At 44.0% G+C, this 27,151-nt stretch overlaps 1 protein-coding gene across 1 annotated transcript; it reads right to left on the minus strand.

Moving 5' to 3' along the window:
* Positions 1-2,103: 2,103 nt before the first annotated feature.
* Positions 2,104-5,823, minus strand: LOC122096093 (cystatin-SN-like). The gene is made up of 3 exons (XM_042666509.1): positions 5,565-5,823; positions 2,714-2,827; positions 2,104-2,257 (listed from the first exon to the last, which is right to left on the minus strand). Exons 1-3 carry the CDS (start codon positions 5,793-5,795, stop codon positions 2,174-2,176), a joined length of 429 nt encoding a protein of 142 aa, XP_042522443.1. The 5' UTR covers positions 5,796-5,823; the 3' UTR covers positions 2,104-2,173.
* Positions 5,824-27,151: the final 21,328 nt, after the last annotated feature.

Here is a 27,151-nt window from a genome sequence, read left to right on the forward strand (position 1 = left end):
GACAGGATACCCCAGATTCTATGATAGCCATGCCTGGCTTCTCTGCCCTATTACTGGCCCTCAGATCTTAGGAACTCATGGCGTGGTGGGAGGTACTTCCCTTACATCTTTCCAAGGACTTTTGTTAAATGGAGATAGAGAGGCATCTGTCTTCAAGGTGGAGAAAAATGGGGTGCCATGCTGTTTGTGCTCAGCTCACCATTGCAACCCAAAGTCTGTGGGGTGCTGACCACTAGACTCTCTGGTCCCCTTTGGCATTTCACCTTTAGTGAGCATGGTGTGGTTACCATGCCCAAGACAGCCTTCCTTCCTTCCTTCCTTCCTTCCTTCCTTCCTTCCTTCCTTCCTTCCTTCTTTCTTTCCTTCCTTCCTTCCTTCCTTCCTTCCTTCCTTCCTTCCTTCTTTCCTTTTTCTCTTTCTCTGTTTTTCTCCTTTCTTTCTTTCATCCTTTCTTTCTTTCTTTCTTTTCTTTCTCTTTCTTTCTTTTCAGTCTTTCTCTTTTATTCTCTTTCTCTCTCCTTCTTATTTTCTTTCTTATTTTCATTCTTGTGCCTATACTGGGGGCATGAACTTAGGGCCTGGACACTTTCCTGTAGTTTTTCTACTCAAGGCTGGTGGTAAACCATTTGAGCGGCAACTCCACTTCTGTGTTTTTGCTAGTTAACTGGAGATAAGTTTTATGGCCTTCCTTGGCTGGGCTGGCTTTGAATTTTGATCCTCAGACCTCAGACTATTGAGTAGTGAGGATTACAAATGTGAGCCGCCACCAGCACTGGGCTCCAAGACAGCTTTCTAATGCTTCTATGAGTGCACTTCGGAGAAATGGTTCCAGTGACCAGATGTCTTCCTTCTGCCCTTTGAGGCAGAAGGAAGGACAGAAGAAAAAGCACCATGCACATGTGCATAGTAGGACCATGGTCTGTTTGCTCTGGGCCATCAAAGACATCCCTTTTGTGTACAATGAGGTTAACATCAAGGCAAGGTGATGAATAAGATGCCCTCCTTAGAAGAAAGTCCACCTAGTGACAAACTGCTTCTATCGTAAATGCTACATCTCTCATGATGCTACACACAAGGACTTGTTTTATCTACAAGGGCAGAGGAGATGGGGAGTAGCTGCCTGTAACACCCCAACAGGGCACAGCTAAGTACATGACAAATGTACTGTTTCCATGCTGTGCCGTGTCTCCCTTCCTAACTTCTGATCTGTCTTTTCCCGCAACGAGTTACACATAAACATCTTTCCTATGCTCTGTCATGCAGGTGCCGATCTTTTGTGAATAGAAATATACATAATAAGATGATTTAAATTTGAGTGCCAGTTGCTCATGCCTATAATCTTAACTACTCTGGGGACTGAGATCTAAGGATCAAAGTTCAAAGCTAGCCTGGGCAGAAAAGTCCATGAGACTCATCTCCAATTAACCAGTAGAAAACCAGAAGTAAAACTGTGACTCGCATGGTAGAACACCAGCCTTGAATGAAAAAGTTAAGTGACAGTGCTCAGTTCCTGAGTCCATCTCTAGTGAGGGCACACACACACACACACACACACACAATATGATTTACACATAAATTGCCATTTATGGAGTTTCTGGGTAGCCTGACAGATGACAAGTACTTCCCATAGTCAGTCAGCTCTGCATACATCTGTGAGGCCTGGCCTATCCTTTTTCTGATGTCTGACATTTTTTTTAAAGGCAGAAACAAAGTTTCTAGCATGGCAGCCTACATCCTTTCTGTCCTCTGTCTGTCTGTCTGTCTGTCTGTCTGCATCATACCTGAGTTTCCAGTCCCTCTGTGCTCTTTATGTGCTCTGAGATTCAGATCGCAGACAGCCTCCCCTATGATGTACATGTGTGGCCTTGAGGCCCAGGCTCCCACGCTCCTCCCTCACACCCCAAGACAGAAAACAACTCAGGAGGCTGATCATCTGTTTATGGAGTAAGGAAGAGCATTCCCTTCACTGGGATATTTGAAAAGCAAGGAGAAGAAAGAGAAAAGGAAAGCCACTGGTTAGCTAAGCTGCCTGGAGCCTCCTCTACTGGTCTGCTGGTGCTGCCACTGAAGAAGGCATCTTCCGGGGCTGGGCTCTCATCTAAAGATTGGTGAACGACAGGGCAAGGCTTCAAGAGAGAGGGGTGGTCAGTGCAGCCCGGCCTGCCACTGCCTCTTAGGCATTTTGGCAGTTGTAACTTAACATAGACATCTTGTGTTCCCAGGGCACGTCGTAGACCTCGAAGGAGCAGAGTTTTCTCTGCAAAAGAAAGATGAGACCGTCAGCATGGCTGTTGTTGAAAGAGAAGGTGCTCAGTCATGAGATAACAGCAGGGCCATTGGAAATGATGGAGGTGAGGTGCTTGCCACCAACCCACCCCCTCAAACTCTGGAGTTTCAGGACCCACAGCACAACTCTGACATCTGCTCACCATCCCGCCATTGCTCTAACTAAACCAGGTGTCTTGTGCCACCTCTTTCCAAGCCCCTGGGACTCTGTTCTCTTGCCCCCATCACAACCCCTAAGGAGAAGCTTTGCTAGGTTGTTGCAACCCCAGACAAGCAGACAAAGGAGGAAGGCCTACCACCCTCAAGCTCTTTCTCCTCCCACCCTAGAGCCAAGACTAAGAGGCAAATAGAACAAGGGGATGGGAAATACTCTTGAAAGAGAGAGGATATGGTGAAGATTGACAAGGAATGACTGGCCCCAACTCACCTGCTCCTGACCCGGCTGCTCATTGAGAGGACAGTTATCCAAATTGGGCTCCACCTTGGTACATATGGTTCGGCCCATCTCCAAAACAAAGTTGTACTTCATTCCAGCCACCGTCTAGAGCGAAAAGAACACTTGCCTGACTGGCCAAGGTCACATGCATGCAGCTACATTACATGGGGTTGACCTGTTTGCCTAGGGTTCACACCTGCATTCATGGGCTGTCAGAACCATCACCCACAAAGCACACAGCAGCATCACTTCTTTTCCTTTGATGCATTCTGACAAAATGTCTCCTGGAGTCAAGTAAAAGAAGCAGGAAAAACAGAAGGCAGGAGCTGGGAATGAGCAATCATTCACTGGACTCAGGGATGGAAGGGACAGCTCAGGGGACATCCATGCAGGAGGGAAATAGACAGCTCTGTGTTCTAGGAGCCCAGCACTAGTCTGAGCAGAAAGCCAAGGCTCTTGTCCACAGCACAGGACTAACTGAATTCTGCCTGTGGCGCAGGAGGCAGAGACAGTGGTCCATTCTAGAAAGTTTGTAGCCTGATGATTAAACTCCAGCTAAACTCCAGTGCTTAGCATGTAGCCCATACAGGATCCCCTTCCCTCTATTTTCCTTCACTTACTGTGTTCTCATTCTACAAGAGGAAGTGGAACATTTCACACACAGGGGGAAGGGGAGTGGTCCAGGCTTCAAATATGTAACTGTCAGTGAGAATATGTATCTCTTCAGTGTGTCACACACCTATGTGTCTTACACTGTGATTAAAGAAGAGAATTTAATCCTTTCCAGGCCCAGGGCATCCCAGACCTGACTTGTCAGAAGTTTGGCCCAGCACAGCATGAGTGACAGGGGACAGGACTCCAGACCTGGAACTGTAGAAGGAGCAAAGCCCACGCTCCCTCTTGTATCTTCCACCTGTTTTACAGGTGTCATGGACCCGATGATTTATAACATATAATATAATACCCCATGCTTCTTTCCAAGTTACACAAGAGATGTTCACAGGCCAGCCGAGGCTGTGGTGCATGGGAAACACATGATAGGTCAAAGGAGGACTGACAGTGATGACTTCAACAGCAGGAGAAATGGACTAGTCTTCACCATCTGAATTTTAGACAGGAGGCAAAACTGAGCTCTCTACAGCTGGGCAAGGTGGTACACGCCTGTAGTCCCACTACCTCAGAAGACAAAGGCATGAGAACCCATAGTTTCAGGCTAGCCTGGACAAAGTTATGGAAATCTTCTTTCAAGATAGAATAAAAGCAGAAGGGACGGGACATGGCTCAGATGACAGAGCTCTTGTCTAGCATCCTCTAGGGCCTTGATTTAATCCCAGTATCACCAAATAGAAAGAAAAGAAAAAGAAAAACAGCCTTCCATCCTGTTGTGCCATGTGACAATCTATGTATCTATCTGAGAGAGGAGAAACTGATCTTCACATAAACTACATTCATGACATGATCTCTTAACCCTTTCTATTTTAACTTCTTATTTTGACATGTTTTATTCAGACCTGACACATTTTGACACATGTTTTATTACTGGATCACAATAGCCCTTAATGCTGTCTCCAGATCCCTTCTCCCCCTAGCCAATTTCCCTCCTCCTCCACCAGGGCTAAATCTATGCTGAAAGGTACAAAGTGCAGGTTCTCTTCCCTAGTGGGGACTCAAGTGCCCAGGACCACTGGCCATGGAGCACCTGTGTCAGGCTAAGGGACACTGGTCCCTTGAGCTTGCCCCAGGGAAACTATCCTGTTGTGCCAAGCCTCAAGAAGACTTGGAGAAAAGACTTGGAAAGACTTGAAGAGGAGACCAGCCCATGACCTACCTTCAACCTTCAGAAAACATCAGATCCACACAGAGTGAGCAACAGTCCACACAGACATGGCTTACCTGTTACTGAGACACGTTCTGAGAAATGTGTCTTAGGATTTCGTGGTGGTGTGTCATACTTCACTTAAACACCAAGAGGGCCACAATGTCACTAGATGATGTAATCTTACGAGGCTTCCTCTGTGCATGCATGTCATGACTACACCCTAACTGTCAGGACCCTTTCAAAGGCCTTTCAAAGGTCACAGAAACCGCAGGAGTGCTCCACCTAGAAGGAGGCTGAGGTTCAGGACTGTGGCTGCAGCCCAGTCTGACTGCCCGCCACTGGAGAGCAGCAAATCCAGAGAGTCTGAATGAGAAGTGGAATTGTATGTGGCAGTGTGGATTCTGATGTTCACAATGGAATCATGGATGTGCAGACAAAACCCTTATTTGCAAGACATGTATAGTGAAGTGTCTGCTCTCCAGAGTTCAGAGAAGTAAATGCATGCCAAGCAAGTGTATAGAGAAAGCTTGGAGGACCAGTAGACAGGGACACGCATGTGCCAGGGTGCTGTGACTCCTGTGCCAGCTGCTTTGTGAATATGAGATTGTATTGTAACAAGAGGTTAAGGGGAAGCGTGTTAAGACATCATTTAGTGAGCGTGGCCTGGTGTGTTTTTTTCTCTTGTACTCACCTCCTGTCCTCACTAAGCTGGAGGTAGGAATCTAAGGGGCACCTCTGACTGGTTGATGCTGGAAAACACTATGGTAATAGGGATTCGGCTGCAGTACCAGGCCAGAGGCCAAGTTCAGGCCAGAGTAAGACAGGGGACATTTTCTTGAATCAGAACTTCTCCATACCAAGGGCTATGAAGCATACCCAGAGCAGTCAGAACTGGGTGGGGGAGGAAGAGGCTCCAGAGTGAAGTGTCAAGTGGTGTCCAGAGCGTGGAACCTGGCACACACCTCTGAGAGAGACGCCCACCCAGATTCAGCACCCCGCTCCTACGCCCCAGTAGGCACGTACCTGCTGTTCAGCACTCACAACCTTCACCACATCGTCTATGTAAGCATCGTTGTCATGCACCTGGTTGTGATACCCAACCGCATACTCCATGGCACGCTGCACCTCCTCGCTGTTGACATCAGCCTTTTCCAAGCCCCCTAGCCAGGAGTCCGCGTTAGATTCAGGGTTCGCATCCTCTGCCGTGGTCAGAGTAGCCAGCAGGAGCAGCTGAATGCCTAGAATCCTGGCCATGGCTGGAGCTAGAGCTGGAGCTGTTTGTTGTTAGGCAGGGTGGTCACGATCTGGAGGCTAGGAGTTCTGCTTGGCTGCTTTTATTTATGCCAGGTTTAGCCCCCACCCCCACCCTTGGCCTGTCCTTTTTTCCTGGCACACTCCAGCCTGTGTTTTGTCTGTTTCCTCCTGACCTTTCCACTCTGGGCCTCTCCCAGTCCTGGCTCCCCTCCTTCCTCTGTTCCTTTCTCCTTCACAGTGCCACCCCTCCTCTTGTACTTCTTTCTTCACACTTTGTTCCTTAGCCCCATATGGCTTCTCCCCATGGAAAAGTGAGAGGGGTCCATACAGCGGTTAAACCAGGCCAGCACCACTGGGCCCTTTGCTGTTATTCTTCAAGTCCCATCAGACTTGCTACTGTCTCATAGGCCAAAGCAGGAACCACAGCCCAGGGGAGCCAGCGAAGGACAGGATCACCTTAGGTGTGGAAATGGGGGAAACAAGTAGGAGTCATTGTCCTTCCCGTATCAGTCCCCAGTGGGCTAGCCTAAGTCTCATGGCATTATTCAGTCCTGGTTGGGTCTCCTCCAGTTCCCTGTATGTTTCTGGTCATCCCTAAGTTATGCTACAGTATCAAAATGTCAGTTTGACACAGAACATCAATCAAGCTAACAGACATCTCAGGAGAAGAAAAAAAATAACAGAACCACGAAAAAGTAAAGGGTGAATAACTTTGTGATACGTTGTAAGCATACATGAGGGGCAGCATAGCGAAACTCAAGGACAGCTGGTGATCAGTAGAGCGCATAGGGACAGAAATAGAAATTGTTGGGTGAGGACTAGTGGGAGATAGGGGCTGGCTGGGAGGTAAATAAGGATGAATATTATAGGAATAGATTACTTCCAACTATGAAAATGAAACAGGGGAACCCACTGGAGATGCTTTGCTCAGGGGAAAGAATGGGTAGAGAGTGTGATAGAGGGGGTCAGACTGAATGGAACACTGTATAAACATAGGACATAGTAACAATGACACTCCCTCCATAACTCATATAAGCCGATAAAAAGTGTCAACTTGGTACAATTTCTGCAGTGCTTAAAAGACATATGGAACATTCCACACCCTTTCCTGTATAAAAACCAAGTCCTAAATTTAGCTAGGCATAAAAATTATATGATGCTCCAACTCAACATTCTAATATAAATCCTAATCTTCCCCAAAACTGACCCCAACACAGTCATACGGGCACACACAGGTATATAAACATGCCACAGATTGTAGCCAAGGGCAGTGCATCAGACACACATCACACAGATCATATCAATATTTATGTACACATGTATCCCAGATTTCTTCCTCTCACATACACACATGCACATGCACATCATATACCCAATTTACCAATATAAACCCCAGCCTGCCCCACAATTTCCCTTTCCCTACATCCCAGATTATACATAGGCACACACAAATGTGCAGCACATGCTCATGTAACAGTGTACCATAATTCCCTCAGAGTGCCTAGAGTCCTGTTCTAACAGATGGGCCACCCAGCAGCCAACATATAAAGCAAATGAGGGCACAAGTGTCAGCCTTTGTGTTAAATCTGATTAAAACTTGGACTGGGAGTGCAACTTGGTTGGAAAGTACTTGCTTAGTTAGCCTTAGATCCCCAGACAATAAATAAATAAATAAATAAAATGACTAAAACAGTTCCTTTGTTATTTTTTTCTTCATGCATTTTTAGTTGTTATTATAAAAGAGATGTGTACGGAGGGGTTACAGTTGCGTAAGTCAGGTAAAGAATGTATCTCTTTTTGGACAATATGACCCCTGCCTTTGCTCTCTTCTAGTTTTTCCCTCCCTTCCCCATCCACAAGTTGTATAGTTCATTTTCAGCATAGTGTCCAGTGAGTACCACTGCTGCATTGTTTACCTTTTGTCGCACTATTTCTGTGCCTCCCTTTACTCTCCCAAAGACAGATAAATGAACAAACAAGACAAAGGAAAAAGAAAACAAAAACAGCAACAAAGCAAAAACCTCCTGTTTCCATTTCCTGTAGTTCATTTCAATATATATTATTTTATATCATCAAATGCACATAGATATTAAAAACTAAACATATATAACCTTCATGTTTTTTTTACCCACTCCAGGATCACTAAACCTGATAAAATCTTGCCTTAAAATAAATAAAATCAACATGAAGAAGGCCTTGTTTCAAGTGTCCATGTCCAGGAGCAAACATATAGAACAAAACATGTGAGTTTCACTTTCTGTAGTCACGATAGGACTTAGCTGATGGGGCTGGAGATTGAATAAGATCAAGCCGTCATTGACAAAAATCAAGCTATCACTTCTAAAATTTCAGGCGTGTCCTGAGAGAGCTCATTTCATTTCTAGAACAAATTGAACCTTGATGTCAGGGGAATCTATGCTGTGCTAGGTAGTTACCTAGCTGTGTGCTAAAATGATTTGGAAAGAAAGAATTCAGGACACTGTGATTGACAGGAATAAAAGAAAGTGCTTAGAGAAACGTGTGTGTGTGTGTGTGTGTAGGCATCCTGCTTGTATGTTGATTCATACTAATTTGGCTCTATGCTCAATGGCTGTAGGACAAAGACATAGGTTTACTTTCAGCTTTTTGAGAAACCTGATTTCCATAGTGATTGCTTTTGTTTACATTCCCAGCAACACTGTTTGAAGGTTCTTTTCCCCAAATCCTCACCAGTATTTACTGCTGTTTGTATTCTTGATGATGACCATTCTGATTGGGGTGAGATAAAATCTCAATGTTACTTTGATTTATATTTTCCTGGTGGCTAAGGGTGTTGGACAGTTCTTCATGTGTTTATTAGCCCTTTGTAACTCTGAGAACTTTCTGTTTCATTCATCTGTCCATTTACTAATTGAATTATTTCTTCTTTTGCTGTTGGACTTTTGGAACCCTTTGTATGTTCTGTTCCAGATCTTAATTATTTATCTAATGAAAAGCTTGCAAAGGTTTTCCCACATTTTGTGAGTTGTTTCTTCATGTTGGTAGTTGTTTCTTTCGCTATGCTGAAAGTTTAGTTTGATACAATTCCCAAATCTTGCTCTTGCAGGGTGATATATAGGTTTGATGCATACTACCTTCATATGTACAATGAAGTATAATGAAACCCATCAAAAACTGATCAAGAGAGGTGATGGAGAATAGCTAGGAGAATGTATTGGAAGGAGTAAATTTGTTCAAAGTATATGCTTATGCATCTATGAAGTTTTCACAGTGCAACACTCTTGCATTGCTAATGATTTCAAAAGAGGAAGTTCGGGCTCAAAGATTGTTAGGTTACAGGAAAACTCAGCAGTATAAACCTTCAGCTCTGCTTCTAACGTAATTTCTTATTGAGATTCAAGAAGATACCATAGGAAATATGGGGAATAGTGAGCAACTACAGAAAATTAGCTTCATGGGCTGGGAAAGTGGCTCAGTGGTAGAGTGCTTGCCTTGCATGCATGAGGCCCTGGGTTCAATTCCTCAGCACCACATAAGCAAAAAGAAAAAAGCCGGAAGTGGCACTGTGGCTCAAGTGGTAGAGTGCTAGCCTTGAGCTGAAGAGCTGAGGGACAGTGCCCAGGCCCAGAGTTCAGGCCCCATGACCGGACCCCCCCAAAAAACAACAACAACAACAAAAATAAAATTAGCTTCATAATCAGGATGAAGCCGGGCACTGGTGGCTCACACCTATAATCTTAGCTACTCAGGAGGCTGAGATTTGATTGTAATTTGAATGCAGCCTGGACAAGAAAGTCCATGAGACTCTTCTCTCCATTTTACCACCATAAAGGCAGAAGTCAGGTCTGACTCAAGTGGTGGAGTGCCAGCCTTGCATGAAAAAGCTAAGGGACAGCACGCAGGCTCCAAGTTCAAGCTCCAGTACTGGGACACATGCAAAAAATAGTAATCAGAATACAGGGCTCATACCTGCAGAGCTAATAATATTTGCTCCTTTTCTTTCTAATGGCACAGTGGCAATAGGTGTATCCTCATTAACCCCTTTACTGAGGTCACAGTGACCTTGACAAGAGAACATCTACTGGATGGCAGAGACTGACTGGGAAAGATTCCAGTGCCCTGACAAGGATTCTTGGGAATCTGGCTTCAAAGACAGTGCTCACTGCATGGCCAATTGAATGTGATTTTGGCTGTGCCTCATCTGTACCTACGTTTTCTCATCTTGTAAGGTGGGGAGAATAACAAAACTTATTGTCATAAGGAATTGATAAGTGCCAAAGGCTTGGAGCAATACACAGACATCTGCCAATCTTAGCCATGTTTTATGGTAAAGGTTATTCCCATTCATGTAAACTATGACAGCCTGTGATGTGTTTTCTAAGGTCATTGGCTGATGCCAGCCATCTGAGGACAGGAACCAGATCTGTCCTGTCCATATTTCTAATCAAAGTTAACTTCTCCATACTACACAAAGAAGGGGCAGATTCCCACAAACTTGCTTTCACACACACTTGTTGGCTGGTTGATCAGTAGTAACTCACTCAATGTCAGGACACAGGGAACATTTCAAGCCTGGGCTTCAGTCAATGGCATCAAAGCCATCCTGTTTCATGAAGAGTGATTCTGTGCTGCTGTGTCCTCAGCCTAGCAAATAAGCAGGATGATGTCAGGACAATGAGAGCCCTGTTGAGTCAGTTGGGACTCTGCCGGTGTGCTGGGAGCACCTGATGTCAATTGTATTGAAAACAGAACAAAACAACCCCCCCCCCACCAACAGTTCTCATGGCTGCAGGAGCCAGAAGTAACTCTTGCAGCTGCTCCCGCCCCCCTCCCCCTCCCCCACAATCACAGCAGCCTGGGGTTTTGCCACAGGCCTGCTCTGGAGCATCAGCAACTGGATTCCTAATCCAGGCTCCAGCTCCTCAGGAAGCTCTGGGGACTAGGTGGGATGAAATATTGAGGGGAATGAAACCTAAATAAGGAGCAAATGTGGTGGCAGGGTTGACCAGTTGTCCAAGCTGGACCTGCACAGCAAGTCCAAAGGCTTCCATATTTAGCAAGATGTGTTCTATCATAATAATCGAAGATCCGGTTCTTTGTTCTGGCTGGGGAGAGAACTTAAATGCTTCACATCTATCCTTTATTATACAGCAGAGTTACAGATGACCTCTCTGTTTAGGCTGGTTACCTTTGTCAAGGAGAACCCAATTCTCTAAACAATTTCAAGCACCCATGCTTGTGGACCTCACCTGCAGTATCAGAGTTATCTCTCAACACAGTCTTCTGGTTCAATCAAGAGCAGAAAATACTTCCTCTATAAACGGTGTTTCTCAAAGTGAACAAGGCCAAATCCTCTTCAGCGTCTGAGTTCTGTCTTCAATTCCAGGATCATCTTTGGCAGATTGCATTGTGAGAAGATGGCCTCTCAATATCTCCCACTCTTCATGCTGCCCGGACTATAGGAGATCAGGGCTGTGCCCCTCCTGTTAATCTGGTGATCAGTCAGGTTAAACACACAAAGAAAGCCTTGTGGCTTCCAAGATCATGCAAGCTCTGTGAACTGCTGCTTTTGTCTCTTGGGATGTTATTCTTAGGACTCAGCTATCATGGTATAAGAGATTCCCAGGAGACAGTGGAAAAGTCCATGTAAAGAAGATCTCAAACCCAGGTGTCTGCCATGGTGGCCTTCCTGATCAACAGTCAGAACTGTATGGTCAGCCACATAGTAAGCATGTTTGAAATGACTGCTGAAAGTGGGCCCTTTCCTCTTAGAGAAACAGTGTACTCCCATGGTACAGTTCCATGGCATAACGGGTCTGAGACAGGTTATCTCCACCATGCCTTAATCCATGTAAGTTCAGGAGCAAATAATTGACTTGGGTTGTGGCAAGCAACAACAGTTTGGGCAGGGCTTGTTTACCGCTGCAGATCATTAACATACAAGCCAACCCAACAATTTCATGTTTCACTGCTGCCAAACTTTGCCCATACCTGGTGAAGGTAAAGGGGGTGGCTCTGCAGATGGGAGCTCTCACCTGTTAGATGAACTGTGACAAAGAGCCTTGATTTGGCCAAACTTCAGTCTTCTGAATCTTCTAAGTACTTCCTTGTTCCTTTAGCAAGAATCTCACCCTTGGTATCTGATCAGGGTCTTTATCCTTTACCATCTCCTGAGTGATGTCTGATCACCTGGTCTGCTTCAGGAAGAACCCCATTAGGTAAATTTACCCTCAATCCCTCTTACTCCTGAGGTTTCCTCTTAATTATTTTGAACTCTGAACCTTCATGCTGTTCTTTGGATAGCAATATCCACTTTCTCAAGCTACGTACAGAAGTGACCTGTGATAAGACTCCACTGCAGTCATTGGTCCATATAGCAAGGCAATGCTTCTAAATGAAGTCTACCTTACCATGCATTAGCATGTATCACTGCATATGTTTCTTTAATAAGGCAAGAGGGAACAACATTTTCTCCTTTGTTTTGTGGAACCCATTCTAGCTACAAGAGAGCAGTTGTGCATCCTGGGTAGGACTGCTTCTACAGGACAATATTTGACAGATCTGATTCTAGCATCACTCAAAGGCTACATAGCTGATGGGTGTCTGGCACCTTATACATGTGTCAGATATTATCTAAGCTACTAAAAGAATACTGTCCATCTCTAGTGGCAGGATAAATGGAATGTGGTGTGATGTTGTGATATATACTAAAAATATGTAATTGGTCTTTGCTTTGTTTCCTGGCACACAGTTCCTAAGTGCTCCTTACCGCCCAAGAGATACCTTTGTGTGCTGATGGATGATTGTCAGCCAGAGGTTTCTGGATGGGGGGCTGGTTGCCAAGGCAACTAATAAGGAGTTAGAGGTTTGGAACCTTTGGTCCCACCTATTAAGTAACCACTGGCCAGTGACTTAATCTATCATGCCTATATAATGAGCATCTATGACATGCAGGGCTTAGAGATCTTCAACTCATAGAGGTGTTAAGAGCTTGGTGACCCCAGAGTGGGAATGGAGACTGCACACTGCTTCTCTGTATCTCCATTACCTTTAAAAGGAAGTCAACAAGTTTTGCGATGCTCAGTTACTCAGCAACCAATGAACCTTAAGTTCTGCAACAGTCCTGTAGTCTGGCCTGTCTGTGGAGATCAGAGCCTCACACCTGTTTTTATTTTCTCCAAGATCCTGGAAGAGGTAACACGGAGAGACCAAGGAAATGAAGAATATGCTTCATATCTTTCCAGCATCACCGCACCTTAGAAATGATTTAGCCAGTCCTGTTAATCGAGGTGATTTTGCTAACCAGTTTATAGGTTACTAATACTGTTCTCTAAAATTTTTTCTTCTCTCTCTCTTTTTTTACATTTTATTATCTTTAAATAGTTTTACAAAGGGATTGCCATGTAACAAAGCCATTTATGCTAACAATGTCACCCCTTTCAACATTCTTCCCATCCCTTCCTTCCCACCCCTTCCCTCACACTTTTCTTAATTTTATGGGATATACATTGAATTCTTTTTTATATTTTTTTATTGTAAAAGTACTGTACAGAGGGGTTACAGCTGCATGAGTAAGGTAATGAATACATTTTGTTTCCTAAAATTTTTAAAAACACAACTCTTTATGTCAACCTTTCTGATTTGTTTTAGTGTATTTGTTTCTTTTTTTCTTTGATGTGAAATTTGAACATGCACCAAGAACCTTATGAATTCTATTGTTAACCATTAACATTTACTTCCTGTTTTGTTCCCTGAGATTTTTTTTTCTGTGTGCCAGTACTGGAGCTTGAACTCAGGGCCTGGCACTGACCCTGAGCTTTTTTTTTGTGCAAGGCTAGCACTCGAGCTACAGTTCCACTTCTGATATTTTTGGTTGTTAATTGAAGATAAGAGTTTAACAGACTTTCCTATGGGGGCTGGCTTTGAAGCACAATCCTCAAATTTCAGCCTCCCGAGTAGCTAGGATTCCAGGTGTGAGACGCTAGCCCCCAGTTTGTGCTTTGAATTTTAAAGTCAAGACAAGCTACCCCATTGCTGGGGGGGTGGTACGGAGAATTCATTTTAATTCCAGGGTCAGCAGCAGCAACCCAGAGCAAGTGCCCAATAGTCCCTGCTAGAGAATGCCAAGTCCATCAAGGTGAATATTTTGGAAAAGAAAAATGACTGCCATGAAATGACAAGCGTATACATAGAGATTTTCAGTACAGCATTAATAACCAATGTGTCCATAAAGCAGTACCTTCTATTTGACTAAATCAAGACAACACACAATGATTATAGTTAATTATATTAATTTCTTGTTAATAATACCAACAGAAAACAAAGAATGTGAAGTCTAGTTTTTAGTGTTCTTGCCAAGTGAAAGACTCAAATAAATTTAAAAGAAAGCCAGACATTGCTGGCTCACCCTATAATCCTAGCTGCTCAGGAGGCTGAGATCTGAGGACAACAGTTCAAGGCCAGCCCAGGCAGGAAAGTCTGTGAGATTTTTATCTTCAGTTAACCAGCACAGAAGCCAAAAGTGGATGTATGACTTAGATGGTAGAGCACCAGCCTTTAGCAAAAAGCTAGAGACAGAGCTCAGACCCTAAGTTCAAGCTCCAGTATTCTCATTCTGTTTCTCTCTGTTTTGCTCTGTTTCTCTCTGTCTCTGTCTCTCTCTCTCTCTCTGTCTCTGTCTGTCTGCCTGTCTGTCTGTCTCTCCCCCCACAAAACATAAAAGATTAAAAGGAGAAATGGATTATTGTTTGGGGTAATTTTATCTTTTATGGTTTTAGTCAGATATGAAACTAGAAAAGCAGCTAGCCTGGAATTCTATGTAGAGGAGAATTAGTGCAGTATGCTGTTAGCTGATGCCGTTTTCTGGAGCACTCTCTGAGTTTGATCTCTAGCTGTAATATGATTCTAGAAACATTGCAGATACAAGAAAGAGTCCAGACCCACAGACCAAATTGCACTCAAGATACTTACTATCTTTCACCTGCTAGATTTTCATCTATATTTTCTTGTCAAATATATTATTACAAAAGAATTACTAAAATATTTCCAAGCAAGAATGTGCATCCTGCCAAGTGTTTAAAACTAAAAGTGTTAAATATGGAGTGCTAGTGTTCCTAGCCCCTGAGGATGGTGCAGAAAGCCATGATGTGGCAGGAATTCTTTGTGTGCCCCCTGCCTCCTGAACACCCCCCAGCATAAGCCTCTCCTGTTGGGTCTGTAACCAGTCCCATATTGCTGCTGGCAAGGCTCCTACTTTGAGAAGAATGAGAAAGCTCATGTTTTAAAATAATGCCAAAGGCACAAGCCACATTCTGCCTTGGAAAATTGTTCTCAAGTATCTATCAGTTTACTTTGAGCTCTCTTTTAACTCTGATGCAAGGAGAAACTAATCATCCTTCTGCCACCCTTCCCAGTGCTTGGAGCCAAGCTCTCCCTCAGGTAAGTAAATGTGGATACTGCCTTTCAGAGCTGCCTAGGGAAACCTGGGCTGGGAGAGCAGTATTTCTCTGAATGGCTTCGACAATGACCTGAGGGCGGGAGCTTGAAGACTCTCCATGCTCCCAGACATTAAGGTAATTCTATCTACTCTTCCCATGCAAGAAGTTAATGACATAGATCATGTACTGTCTTCTAGCATCTCATTCCTGGAAGTCCAAGCTTGAGAGCTATCAACCCATGCTAGTTCACTTTGGATTCTTATAGCCAACCATACTCTGTCATTACTTGTAATTTAGCATTGACATCTAAATGGTGGCATTTCCAGAGGGCAGACCTTAGTCATCTTCTCTCTTCTATATGCATTTCTTATATTGGGAAACCAGTCTCATGTCTTTTAGTATCAATTATTTACTAATGATGATTAAGTTAATTTTATAACTTCAGTCTCACCTGACTTCTGAATACTAGGATTTCCCATTTCCCCAGTTCCTGCTCCATGTCTCTGTTTTTTATTTTTTTGTAGTGATTCTAGAGGTTGATATTAGCAGGATCTCTACCACCAGAACCATATCTACCTTTTTCAAAATATATCATCTTTGATTTTATGCCCAGGCTAGCCTGGAATCTCCTATTTATTTATATTTATATTTCCCTATTTATATTTCCCTCAGAGGTTGGATGAGAAGCATGCAGTGGTTCAGGCCTATATTCTTAGCTGATCAGAAGGCAGAGATGAAGAGGATGGTAGTTTAAGGCCAGCCTGGGAGAAAAGTTTATGAGACTTTGATCTCAAACAATAAAAAGCTGAATGTGATGTGCTGGATTAGTGAGTATAAGGAGCTAAGGAAGATGTGAGCTTGGGAAACATAAACGGGTGTGCCTTTAAAAGAACCATGTGACAGATCCTCACTGTGTTGGAAAATTCTGTCTTATGACAGCATAATTTCCTAATTTTGATACTGTATTATTCTTTCAGAGCATACTACATTTGGAGAATTTGCTAACAGCAATCTCCACATATTATTTCTTATAATTTAGAATTTGCTAACAGTAATCTCCACATATTATTTCTTATAATTTACAATTACTATAAAAGGCTTACTTGATGTTTTGGAATGCCTGAGTGCATTCGAATCCATGAACATGGGCTGTCTTCTCACAATTTTATAATCTCTTCAATTTATTTCCTTGATGTTTTATTGTGTGTCTGACTCTTTGTTAATCCCTTGTCCATTTTCTCCTTTAGTCCCTTCTCTCTACTCAAGAACAGTTTGCTGTCTGAGTAAGCCTCTCAATTAACTGACAATTATTTTTAGGTTTCTTTCTATTACATTTAGGATTCCTCAATAGCGCAAGGGGTTTCATGAAAAAAAATCCATTAATACAAATAGTATTTTATACAAGTTCACCCCACTACAAATAATCCACTAAACCTTTCTCTTCTGCTTTTAAAACAATATTTAGAGGGCTTCAGTATGCTATCTTCCCCCTGTATGTATAATACATTTTCATTTACTTCATCCCCCATTGGCTTCATCTTTCCCTTTTTCCTCCTACTGGTCCTCCCAAGAGTGACCTTTTATTATACAAGTCCCATTACTACTACTACTACTCTTTTAAAAAATTATTATGATGATGAAAATACCGTACAGAGGAGTTACATGGGTAAGATAATGAGTACATTTCTTATCAAACATTGTTGCCTCCTCCTTTGTTTCCCCTTCTTATCCCTTTTCATTCCCCCCCATTCCCCCCCCCCTCACCAAAGTTGTAAAGTTCTTTTTTTGACATAACAACTTGTACATCTCATTGTTGCAATGGGTCTACCTTTGAATCATTTTAGACTTATATTCAGCATTTGGATATAAACATGCCTATTTGTCCATTTGACCTTGATTTATTTTGCTCAATTATGATCCCTAGTTCTTTTCATTTTCCTGCAAGGAGTATGCTTTCATTCTTCTGAATAGTACTGCATACACATGTTTGTGAATATTCAAGTTTTCTTCATCCATGCATTAGTAGTTAGGCTGATTTCACAGCTTGGCTATTGTGAATAGTGCTACAATACACATGGATGGGCAGATACGCCTCTTGCAACTTCAGAAAAATTTAAATCTCAACTACCCCGCTGCATCTCAGACTTCCATGACTGCTTTCTGAATTCCACACAGAGAAAAGGACAAGTGCATCCTCAGGCTGACTTATTGCTCTGAGTGACACTGGAAAGATCAGACTTTCCATGCAGGCAAAGCTGACCCCTAACTTGGATCGACAAACCTTTTCCGTGAAGGCAAACTTGAATTTTCTGCAGTGCCATGAGCGGTACCCAAGACTGCATTCTGAATCCCTATTCCAGATGGACTTGTACAAAGGAGGGACTTAATACGGTCATCATTGGAAATGGTGCATTCTTTCGAGGTTTCCTTAACAAGTATAATGGCACAAATATATAATGAAAGATTAAACCCACAGAGATTTAAAAAAATCCACACTTCCGCATTGACAAATGACATGGCAATAAGAGACAAATCTACTAGTAGATTGTTCCCCTCTGTGGGCACGTCGATGGATATTGCTATGGATGAGTTGTACAAGCGCCACGTAGGGACTCTTGTTGTTTTTAATGTACCGTGTGAAGTTATTTCTTCTTTTCTTTCATTTTTTTCCTTTGTTTTATCTCCTGTTGTCACTGTATTTGATTTTAGTATCCTGTGTCTTGTTTATATGTTTATCTGATTTGGGGAAAGGATGGGGAACAACAGAATGGAGATACAAAAGACAAAGGGTGAACCAATGCAACAGTGATACTCTCAAGACACTATGTTGGAAATGAACTTTATAACTTGGAGAGGGTTGTGGGGGAGGGAAAGTGGGAGAAAAACAAGGGAGGGAATAACAATATTGGACAAGAAATGTACTCATTATCTTACTTATGTAACTGTAACCCCTTGGCACATCACCTTGACAATAAAATTAAATTAAAAACAAGGAAAAGTACCACAATCATATGGATGCAAAACAACACAAAAGTTAGTGTTTATGGTAGAAGACAGAAGAAATCATGGCAAATGCCATATTTTAAACTGCTGATAAATACTACAATTCTCAGCAAAATAATATATGTTGTAGATAAATCAGTCCACCAGAAACAAATCTGTGGTTTGCAACAAACTCAGGCATATTTGGTCACTTGTAATAAGGAAATGAAGTCACACAGAGGATGTGACTCTCTAAATTAAGGGAGAGTTGTTAATGTTTAGAAAAGGAATGAGAAAACAGTATTTTGGTAGACTCTAAGTACAGTATGGCCATGTGCAGAGGAGCCAGTGCCAGGTCTGGACTACACAGGGATTCTGGTGATTTAAAGGTAAGAAATAGGAGTCTCACATGCTTCCTTTGTGCAAGTTGAAACTTGTGCCTGCATCCTGGAGACATGAGACAGTGTTTAAGAATCTGTCGGTACTGGGCACCAATGGCCCATTCCTATAATCCTTGTTACTCAAGAGGCTGAGATCTGAGGATTATAGTTTGAAGCCAGCCCAGGCAGGAAAGTCCATGAGACTTATCTCCAGTTAAGCAACAAAAGAGCTAGAAGTAGGGCTGTGGCTCAAGTGGTAGAGCACTAGTCTTGAGCAAATGAAGCTGAAGGATATCACCTAGGCCCTGAGTTCAAGCCTCAGGACCAGAGCAAATGAAAAAAGAAAAGCGTTTGCAGGTGCAGGACAGCAATCCCTAGGGTGCAAGCTAAACCCAGCATGTGAGTCATCCTCACCGGCCAGGCAGGGTCAGCCCAAAGTCACAGACTTACAACCTGTCAATGATAACAAGAAGGAGGAGCCCAGCTGTCACTCCCAAATCACACCCTAAAACAAATACCAAAAAACAGCTAAGAGGGACAAGATCTGCCTCGAGTGTTCTTTGTTCTCCAGACGTTCTGGTGCTGAAAGCCTGGTCACTGGGTGTGGCAAAGTTGAGAGGAGATGGATCTTGAAGAGAGGAGAGGTAGCCGAAGGTGATTAGGTCTCAGGGCACCACCCTCGGAAGGGACTGATGGCGGTCTTGAGGAGTGGTGAGGTCTTGCAGGAGTGGATCAGGTCCCCACAGAGCAGAGCCTTTAGTCACAAAGCAAAGCCACACGTGTGGCTGACTCCTCCGCAGGTGGCCGCTTCCCTAGTTACTTCTCTGCTTTGTTGTAAGGTGGCTTTGTGGGCACTGACCCAGATACTGGTGACATACTGTTGGAGCTTTCTGTCCCCAGTATCAGGAACCATACCTACCTTTTTTCTTCATTCATTGCTTGGCATCAGGTATTTTGTTACAGCACACAAAGGACTAAGACACTAGGGGAAGGACCACTCTATCACTATTTCTACTGGCAAGAAGCAAACTAGAACCCAGTTTCAGTTTTTTCACCTGCTGCATAAGAGAAATGACAGAGGCAGGACACAACTAAGGCACAGGAGACTCCAGTGTCTCCAAGATCTCATAGTCTGAGATTTATCACATGGCCCAGGTGTGAATACCATGATAGTAGTGTATACCCACAACACAGTATATTGGAAATGAACTTTACAACTTTGCGGGGGAGGGAGGGAAGAGCGAGGGAGGAGGGAAGGAAAAGAAGGGGTAACAATGCTCAACAAGAAATGTACTCATTGCCTTACTCATGTGACTGTAACCCCTCTGTACAGCATCTTTACAAAAAAAATAGTAAAAAAAAAAATGAGGGGCAGGCCAGGTACCTGGCTTATACCTGTAATTCTAGCTACTCAAGAGACTGAGATCTTAAAACTGCAGCTTAAAGCCAGCCTTGGCAGGAAAGTCTGTGAGCCTCTTAACTCTAATTGACCACCTGAAAACTGGAAGTGGTGCTGTGGCTCAAAGTGGTAGAGCACTAGCCTTGAGCAAAAAAGCTCAGGGACAGCACCCAGGCCCTGAGTTCAAGCCCTAACAATTGACCCCCCCCCCCAAGTAATGAGGGATTAGATGGAGCCCAGAAGGAGAAAGTGTACTCAGCAATCAGAAAGCCTCGATCCTAGCGCCCTACTCACCCTCAAATGTAGACAGTGACCATCCCAATTTGACTGGCAGACAGGTCCATGCCTAAAAGCACCGTGTGTGGAGGGCATTTGGATAGCTGCAGATAGATCCTTTCTCCTGGGGTACTGACCCTGGGTCCAGAGATGTGTGACCTGTTAGGAAACACCTCTTTCCCTAAACACCAAATATATGTTGAATCACTTAGAGCTGAGGTCATTGGGGGGGATGTCTTTTTTTTCTGTTTCCTATCATCATGATTTAGTAGACTTTGACCAAGGTCGTGAACACACAGGAAGGTGCTGGTACTTCACAAGCCCTACTGATCCTGGCGATTGTTTTAAGCAGGGTCTTATCTTCTTAAAGGGGCAGTGCCGTTAGGCGAGAAGAATAAAAAGGCAAAGGTTTTAGAGACATGAAATCTAGGGGCAAATGTTCCTTTTTTCCACATGTAAGAAGGAGAATGCACTGGCAGTGCAGTTAGGGAGAAGCATGTAAACGCTCCCTTTCCCAGCGTGCTGTGTGTGCCAGGTGGCACAAATAAAATTAATTGAAATGAAGTAGCAAGCTGGACACCTGCTCCACATGGCTTCCTGTAACCTTCTGTCAGTTCTCCGTTTCTGGCATTGTGAATGCTCTTTCGCTGGCGACAACTTGCAGAGATGCCCAGTGATGTGCCAGATACACAGCCTCCCTCCGTGCCAGGGCCAGGGAGGCCAGGCAGAGGTGAGTTCAGAGGGTTAGGTCCTTAACCTTCTGCTGGGTGGCTTAGGGACCATAGACCTAACTCACCAGACCTGAGCTGAAGATAAGCTGAATAATCAAATTTGAAGTGCATGTTAGGCCTCCATGCATAGTCAGCCGAAGAATTTTGGAGAAGAAACTGCCCCTGTCTATATAAAAGAGACAAATCTCAGAACTTTCAAAGTCTTTTTGGCTCCTACATTTTTCTCCCCTTTCAGTTCCTTTATTCAGACAAAGGGAGCTTGTCTAGGGATTTCTAGAGTCATGTAACAGCTGGTGTTAGCACCCCTCCTCCACCCCGCAAGCATGGGTTCAGATATCCATAGAGGTACAGGTGTGAAGTCAGCAGCCAGAACATCAAGGTGGACAGGACACACACAATCCCAGTGGAAAGACAGGCCAATTGGCCCTCTTTAAGGAATTGTCTCGGTGGGCACGTGGCTTCTTGTAACTTCCACTTTTTCTAAGTTATTTATTTAGGTGGGCAAGCTTGAGAGGAATCCTGTCAGATCCTGGTATTATGTAAATATCTTGTTTCTAGATAGGTTTTTGTGTATGAAACTTTCACATGCCATTTTGATTTTCACCCAACTCCCACACCATGGTGATTAGCTGCTCTCGTTCGTCACAAAGGCGTTTGGTTATGGTTAACACAATCCTGGCATCAGTGTGAGGAACTGAGATGCCAAGTGCCCACTGAATGCCCAGGTAACTTCCAGCCCACCTGTGTGTGTTATCCCTGGACTCCCCGGGCATTTCTGCAGCATCTATTTGAGACTGTCAGTGGGCAATGACATTTCATTAGAGGATCCAGATCACACATCAGAGAACACCATAGGATTTAACACTGAGTGCCTGGTGCTGTCTGGGAATGAAATCCTGATGAGGTCTCAACATGTCCAAGAGCTGAGATGCAAATTTACTATGCTCTATTAGATAATGCACACGTGGCTTCAGTTTGACAATCCTTTCATGGCCAGGATACTGGACTTTATCCAGATCTTAAGCAGATGGAACCATACTGTGCTTTGACATAGCCAAATTCACATCTGGCTCTGTCAATGTAACACCATGTCAATGTAATACCATGTCATGTCACTGAAAACTCCAGAGGCTTTAAAATTACCAGTGAATATTGAAAGAAGTGGGAAAAAAACCCTTCCCTGGATGATCTTTTAATCTCAACAATAGGACTGTTTATAGGAGAGAAACAGTGAAGTTGCTTGACTATGAGAAACTGAACCCACATCTAATTGGTTAGAAGAAAAGGATTCATGTGAGAGGAAATGAGGTAGTTTACACACCTCGTGGAAATGTGAAGTAGCAGGCTTGGAAAAGGAGCACAGAAGGAGGAGCCAGACAGCCAGAGCATGGCTACCATCAGTCCTGACCTGTCTGGTTGGCATGCTGCATGCAGCTCCCACAGCTTTGGGATGGAGCACATTGTAACCACCTGAGGGCAACAGACAGCACAGGCCTCCCAATGCCACCAGGACACAGTCACAGTGTCACCCACTCTTGGTGAACCATCCTGATTTCTCTGTATCACATATAGCCAAGTTGAAATCCAGAACCATGTTATCTGGTAGGTTGACCCAAAGATATGTTTGTGCTATACCTTGGAGGAGGAAGGAAAACAAAGTATCTCTTAGCTTCTGTAGAAGGGGTGGAGAGCTGACTGTTTCCACAGCTTGGAATATAGCAGGCTCAGCATGTTTGAGGCCCAGGATTCCATTTCCAACTCCATCAAAAAGCCCAAACTAGGCAAAAAGTAGGGAGATCTCAAAGAGGAAGATGGTTCAGATACTAGACAGACCTGTAAAATTAAACATTAAAGCTATAAATATGCAGCAAAGAAATGTGAAACAATACATTTGCACAAGGACTTTAAAAAAATCAAGATTTCTTTGCTAGTCTAAATTCACAAATTGCTTCCTAGAATACTTTGAATTGTTTTTGTCAGTGCATGTCAAAGACATCACTAGGATTGCTGCATCTCAAGTAATTGAGTCCTTCAGGATTCACAGCAATGATGAATTTAGACACATTGCTTTCGTGCTGACAGGAAATATTTGTCTGCATCTGTGCTGTGGAACTGTAAAGCAGATTTCACATGTGTGTGTTAAACATACACGGTAAAACATTAATAACCACTGGTCTTGACTCTAGCCATGGGCTATTTACCTTTACCTGCAAGTATCAGGTTAGTGCACAAAGAACCCAGGAATCCTCCAGCAGCAAGCATGCCAGATCAATTCTATGTCACCAATACAACACTTGCTGCACTTGCCAACACCTGTTGTGCACAGCTGCAATGTGGAGTGGTCCAGAGATGGGCAGCATCAGTACTACTTGGGAACTCATCAGAAATGCGGATGCTCAGGTCTACCCTGCAGCTACAGAATGAGAACTTGCACTAAAACCAGTACCATGGTCCGACAGAGTTTTGCCCTGATGGGCTTCTGAGCTCTGTGCGGTGTCAGCATGTGTGTCAAGACTTCCTGTCTTCTCTAACTACAAGATGGCCCAGCTGGGCATCCCATGAGACTGGGTACTGGGGACTCTGATCAGAGTCTGTCCTTCAGTTCCACCATTGCCCCTTTCTTTTATCTGGGTCTAATGGCCCAAGGGGAAGTGCAAGTGTGTTCCTTCCCCGGATTAGTCCTCACTTTCAGGAAAGACTGAAACCAGGGGAGGAAGTGAGGAAGGCAGGGAATACCTCTTACCCAGTGGGAGGCTTGGCCTCCCAGACCTGCTGATGTTGTCCCAGCAGTGAAGATCAAGTTCGTGAGGAGTTGAGAGGGTGGCCAGAGCTGCAGGGGACCAATGCACTAAGCCTTGTCTTCCATCGGATGTGAAGTAGGGGCAGGGTTATGACATTTTATAAAAGGCTGCAGGGGAAACCACACACAGAGGGATTCCTGGACCACACTACCCATTCAGCAATCTGGGAAGGCAGTTCTAGTACTTTCCAGATGTTGTGTCTTCTTTATGATCCAAGTAGCAAAGCTGAGCAGCCTGAGGTTTTTGTCCCTGATATTAAGCACAAGGGATTAGGTTGGCCATACTGTCATCATCTTCCACTTCCTGTTTGTGTAAGGAAGATTTAAATTCTAGGATGGACAAAGCTTACTTGTTCTAGCCAGTTCAAGGAGAAATGTGGGGTGAAAAGGTGAGAATTCTGGCTCTTTAAAAAAAATCTGCTCAGAGTCTCCCAAATTTTATACAGCAAAACAGGAAGAATGTCTTAATGATTACCTGCTCCTTGTGTTTTAATCCCTTTTCAGGCCAGGATTACAAATCCCACAACTAATCATTTCACTGGAAAAGTATAATACTACACTCATGTTTTTCCTCTGCTTGGGGTATCAACACAAACCCTGCACCTGCATGCTTCATCCTTGTTAAACTCTTCTGTGGCTCATCGGAACTTGGGTTACTTGATGTCTTTGAGAAGCCTGTGAAGGTCAAGGATGGCCAAAATAATTGCAAGAACATCTGGATGCTTTTCAGTGATGGGAAGGCAGATCCCCGGCATTTGCCCTGTGGTGGATGCAGCAGAAGCTGCCTGGCTAACATCCTGGCTCGGCCTGTGAGCAGTCAGAGTTATACCCGATCTCTACTTCTCAGCTCCTAATCTGCCTCTGCCCTGCTCCTCTAAATAGTACCACAGAAAAGACCTGAATTGGTTCACCTCCCTTTTCTCTCTGAGTGAGTGGGAGAGAGGGCTGAACTTTTCCAGCTTTCTCTTTCAATACCAGTAAGATGAGATCCTTTCTCCCCTGAATACTGCTTACAGATTAGATGAGAAAACACAAATGACAGACCATGATGCAAAACAGGGTGCCCTAAATGACTTCATTCGCCCCCACTCTCTGTTCCTGTTTCTGCCCCTCACTCATATCACCCCCTCCCCCTGTCCATCACCTCTCTTCCCGCAGGTTCCCACAGGCTGGCAGAGAACTCCATGTCTTAAGCCTCCTGGTGTTCATTTTGGGAAGAAATCCAAAGGATGCCCCTTTCTTCAAAGGTCCCTTGACCTTTCATACCCTAGAGCTTTGTTCCTTTTCTTCACCAAGGGGATTTAGGTCAGAGCAACCACAGGGTGGGCATCTGACTTGACCATGGTAAGTCCCTCCATTGTCTCTCCAAAGACATGAGGCATCATTCTAGTGTGTGGTACCCGCTCCCACCAGAGGAGGTTGGAGGGGTTGCCTTTGGTGAGAACGTGGACTCAAGGGTCCCGCCTTTCAGATTTTCCTTTTGGTTTGCCACCAAGTCCCTGTGCATGGAGCTTTTTTACTACCAGAAGAAAACATGTGGACCTGTGCACTGAGAACATGCCATAGGGGTTTTCCTGTGACCATTGTCCTTTGGAGGAAAGGTCAGTGGATTTCTCTGAGGTATCTGGATTCCAGCAGGAGGCTGTAGCTTTGTACCTGCTCAACGAGCACCCGAACTCACCTTCAACCCGCGGCACAGTTCCTGACCCACATCCTGAGGAAGGACTTGATAGATTCCCAAATAAAACCTCAGGATCCTCGAGGGCATGTGATTAAACAAAGGAACTCCAGAACTCCCCCACCCTAAGTCCCCAGAGGGAAGGTTTGCTTTAGCCTGTGCTTTGACCATTAGCCAGTGGCTCTCATCTATCACTGCCTGCTTCTAAAGTCACTGGAGTGTTAGAAACCATGGGCCTGTGAGCTCCAGCACAGAGCAGTCAAACCAGAGACTCCAGGAATGCCTGACCTCAAAGAGGACCACCCCTCCACACACATACTTCCAAGCAGTGTACTCTGTGATGGAGAGCATGAGACATTGCCTACAGGCTGTTCAGCCTCAGGAAGGCTTTGTTCTGACACCAGAGGGGATAAAACAGAAGGCCTTCTGCTTTACAGTGGAGTCAAGATGGCTGTTCATCCCACACATGTTGGCACGGAGCTCTCACAGAATGCAGAGATAAAGGGGCACTGGAAGGGAAGCAGGAAGCAGGGAGAGAAGAGGACCCAGTCTGTACAAAGCTCAGTTCCTCCCTCACCTCTGCAGCAGTGGCTCTTGGAATGCGGGTGACAGTGATGGTGGGTTGCATTTGTCATCCTATCCATGGTGCCTCCGAGGTGGCTGCCTTTATATCTCCTCGGCACATTTTCATCTACAACAACAAAAGCCTATCTTGGATCTGAGTGGACTGGAAGAATAAAATCTGAGAATTAGTATTTTTTTCCGTATGGGTTAGGTGTGGTAGTTCAAATCAGAATTCTTTATAAAGTTCCCCATGGCTATGATTGACTTCAGAGGCAGGACACAATTGGAGAATTTTGCATTTATAGTACTAAATGTTTGCCGCTGATCGTGTTGAACTATTTGTGTATCTGAGACATGGGATGGTCAAGGCAAAAATGATGCCAACTCCTGAGATTCTGTTCCCAGCTCTTTCCTTTTATGAGGAACAATGCAAGTCTCCCTGGGCCCTTTCCCATACCTGACAGATGGCAATGTGGATAAAATGGGGAAGAATTACAACATTCCATCATGACCCGCAATGGTGATAACTGCATTTTTGTAATATTAGACCCCATGTCCATTTTATATCTAGTGAAATAATCACTTAAGACATAGGGATAGTTAGCATTGGATAAAGCATATTTTTTTCTTATTCCATAACTTCTCAATCTTTTTTTTTTTTTATTTAGCCTTTAGATTAAAGTGAGAGAAAAGCCCATGTAAGCTGGGCTCAGGTCCAGTTTACCATGATAAAGCCTGAAAAAGAAAGCTTCCAAAGGTTGGCTAACATATAAAAATGGGATTTTAAAAAACAACAAACAGGGAAACTCATTAGGATGGAGCCAAAGTCCTAAGCCAAGATTGTCCAGGCCAAGGGCACCCTCAGCAACAGAACACTTGGTCTCTTCATCGCCCCCTAGTGGCTCTGCCATGGGGTATCCTTGTCTCCCTGAAAAGGATGACATCACCTTAACTTTTTGTTACCGGTGGTCCACCAAGCCTGAAAATACTAAATGGATAATTCCTGAAATAAACAACCACAAGTTAAAAATGTTCCTTGCTCTTTCACTATATTTGATGTCAGTATAACTTGTGGAGGAGATGGGAAAAAACCAGTTGTTTAAGGATACAGGTGGACCTGTTGCAACAAT

Source organism: Dipodomys spectabilis, unplaced genomic scaffold (genome assembly GCF_019054845.1).
Source record: "Dipodomys spectabilis isolate Male_0828 unplaced genomic scaffold, ASM1905484v1 ptg000365l, whole genome shotgun sequence".
Classification (NCBI taxonomy): Eukaryota; Metazoa; Chordata; class Mammalia; order Rodentia; family Heteromyidae; genus Dipodomys; species Dipodomys spectabilis.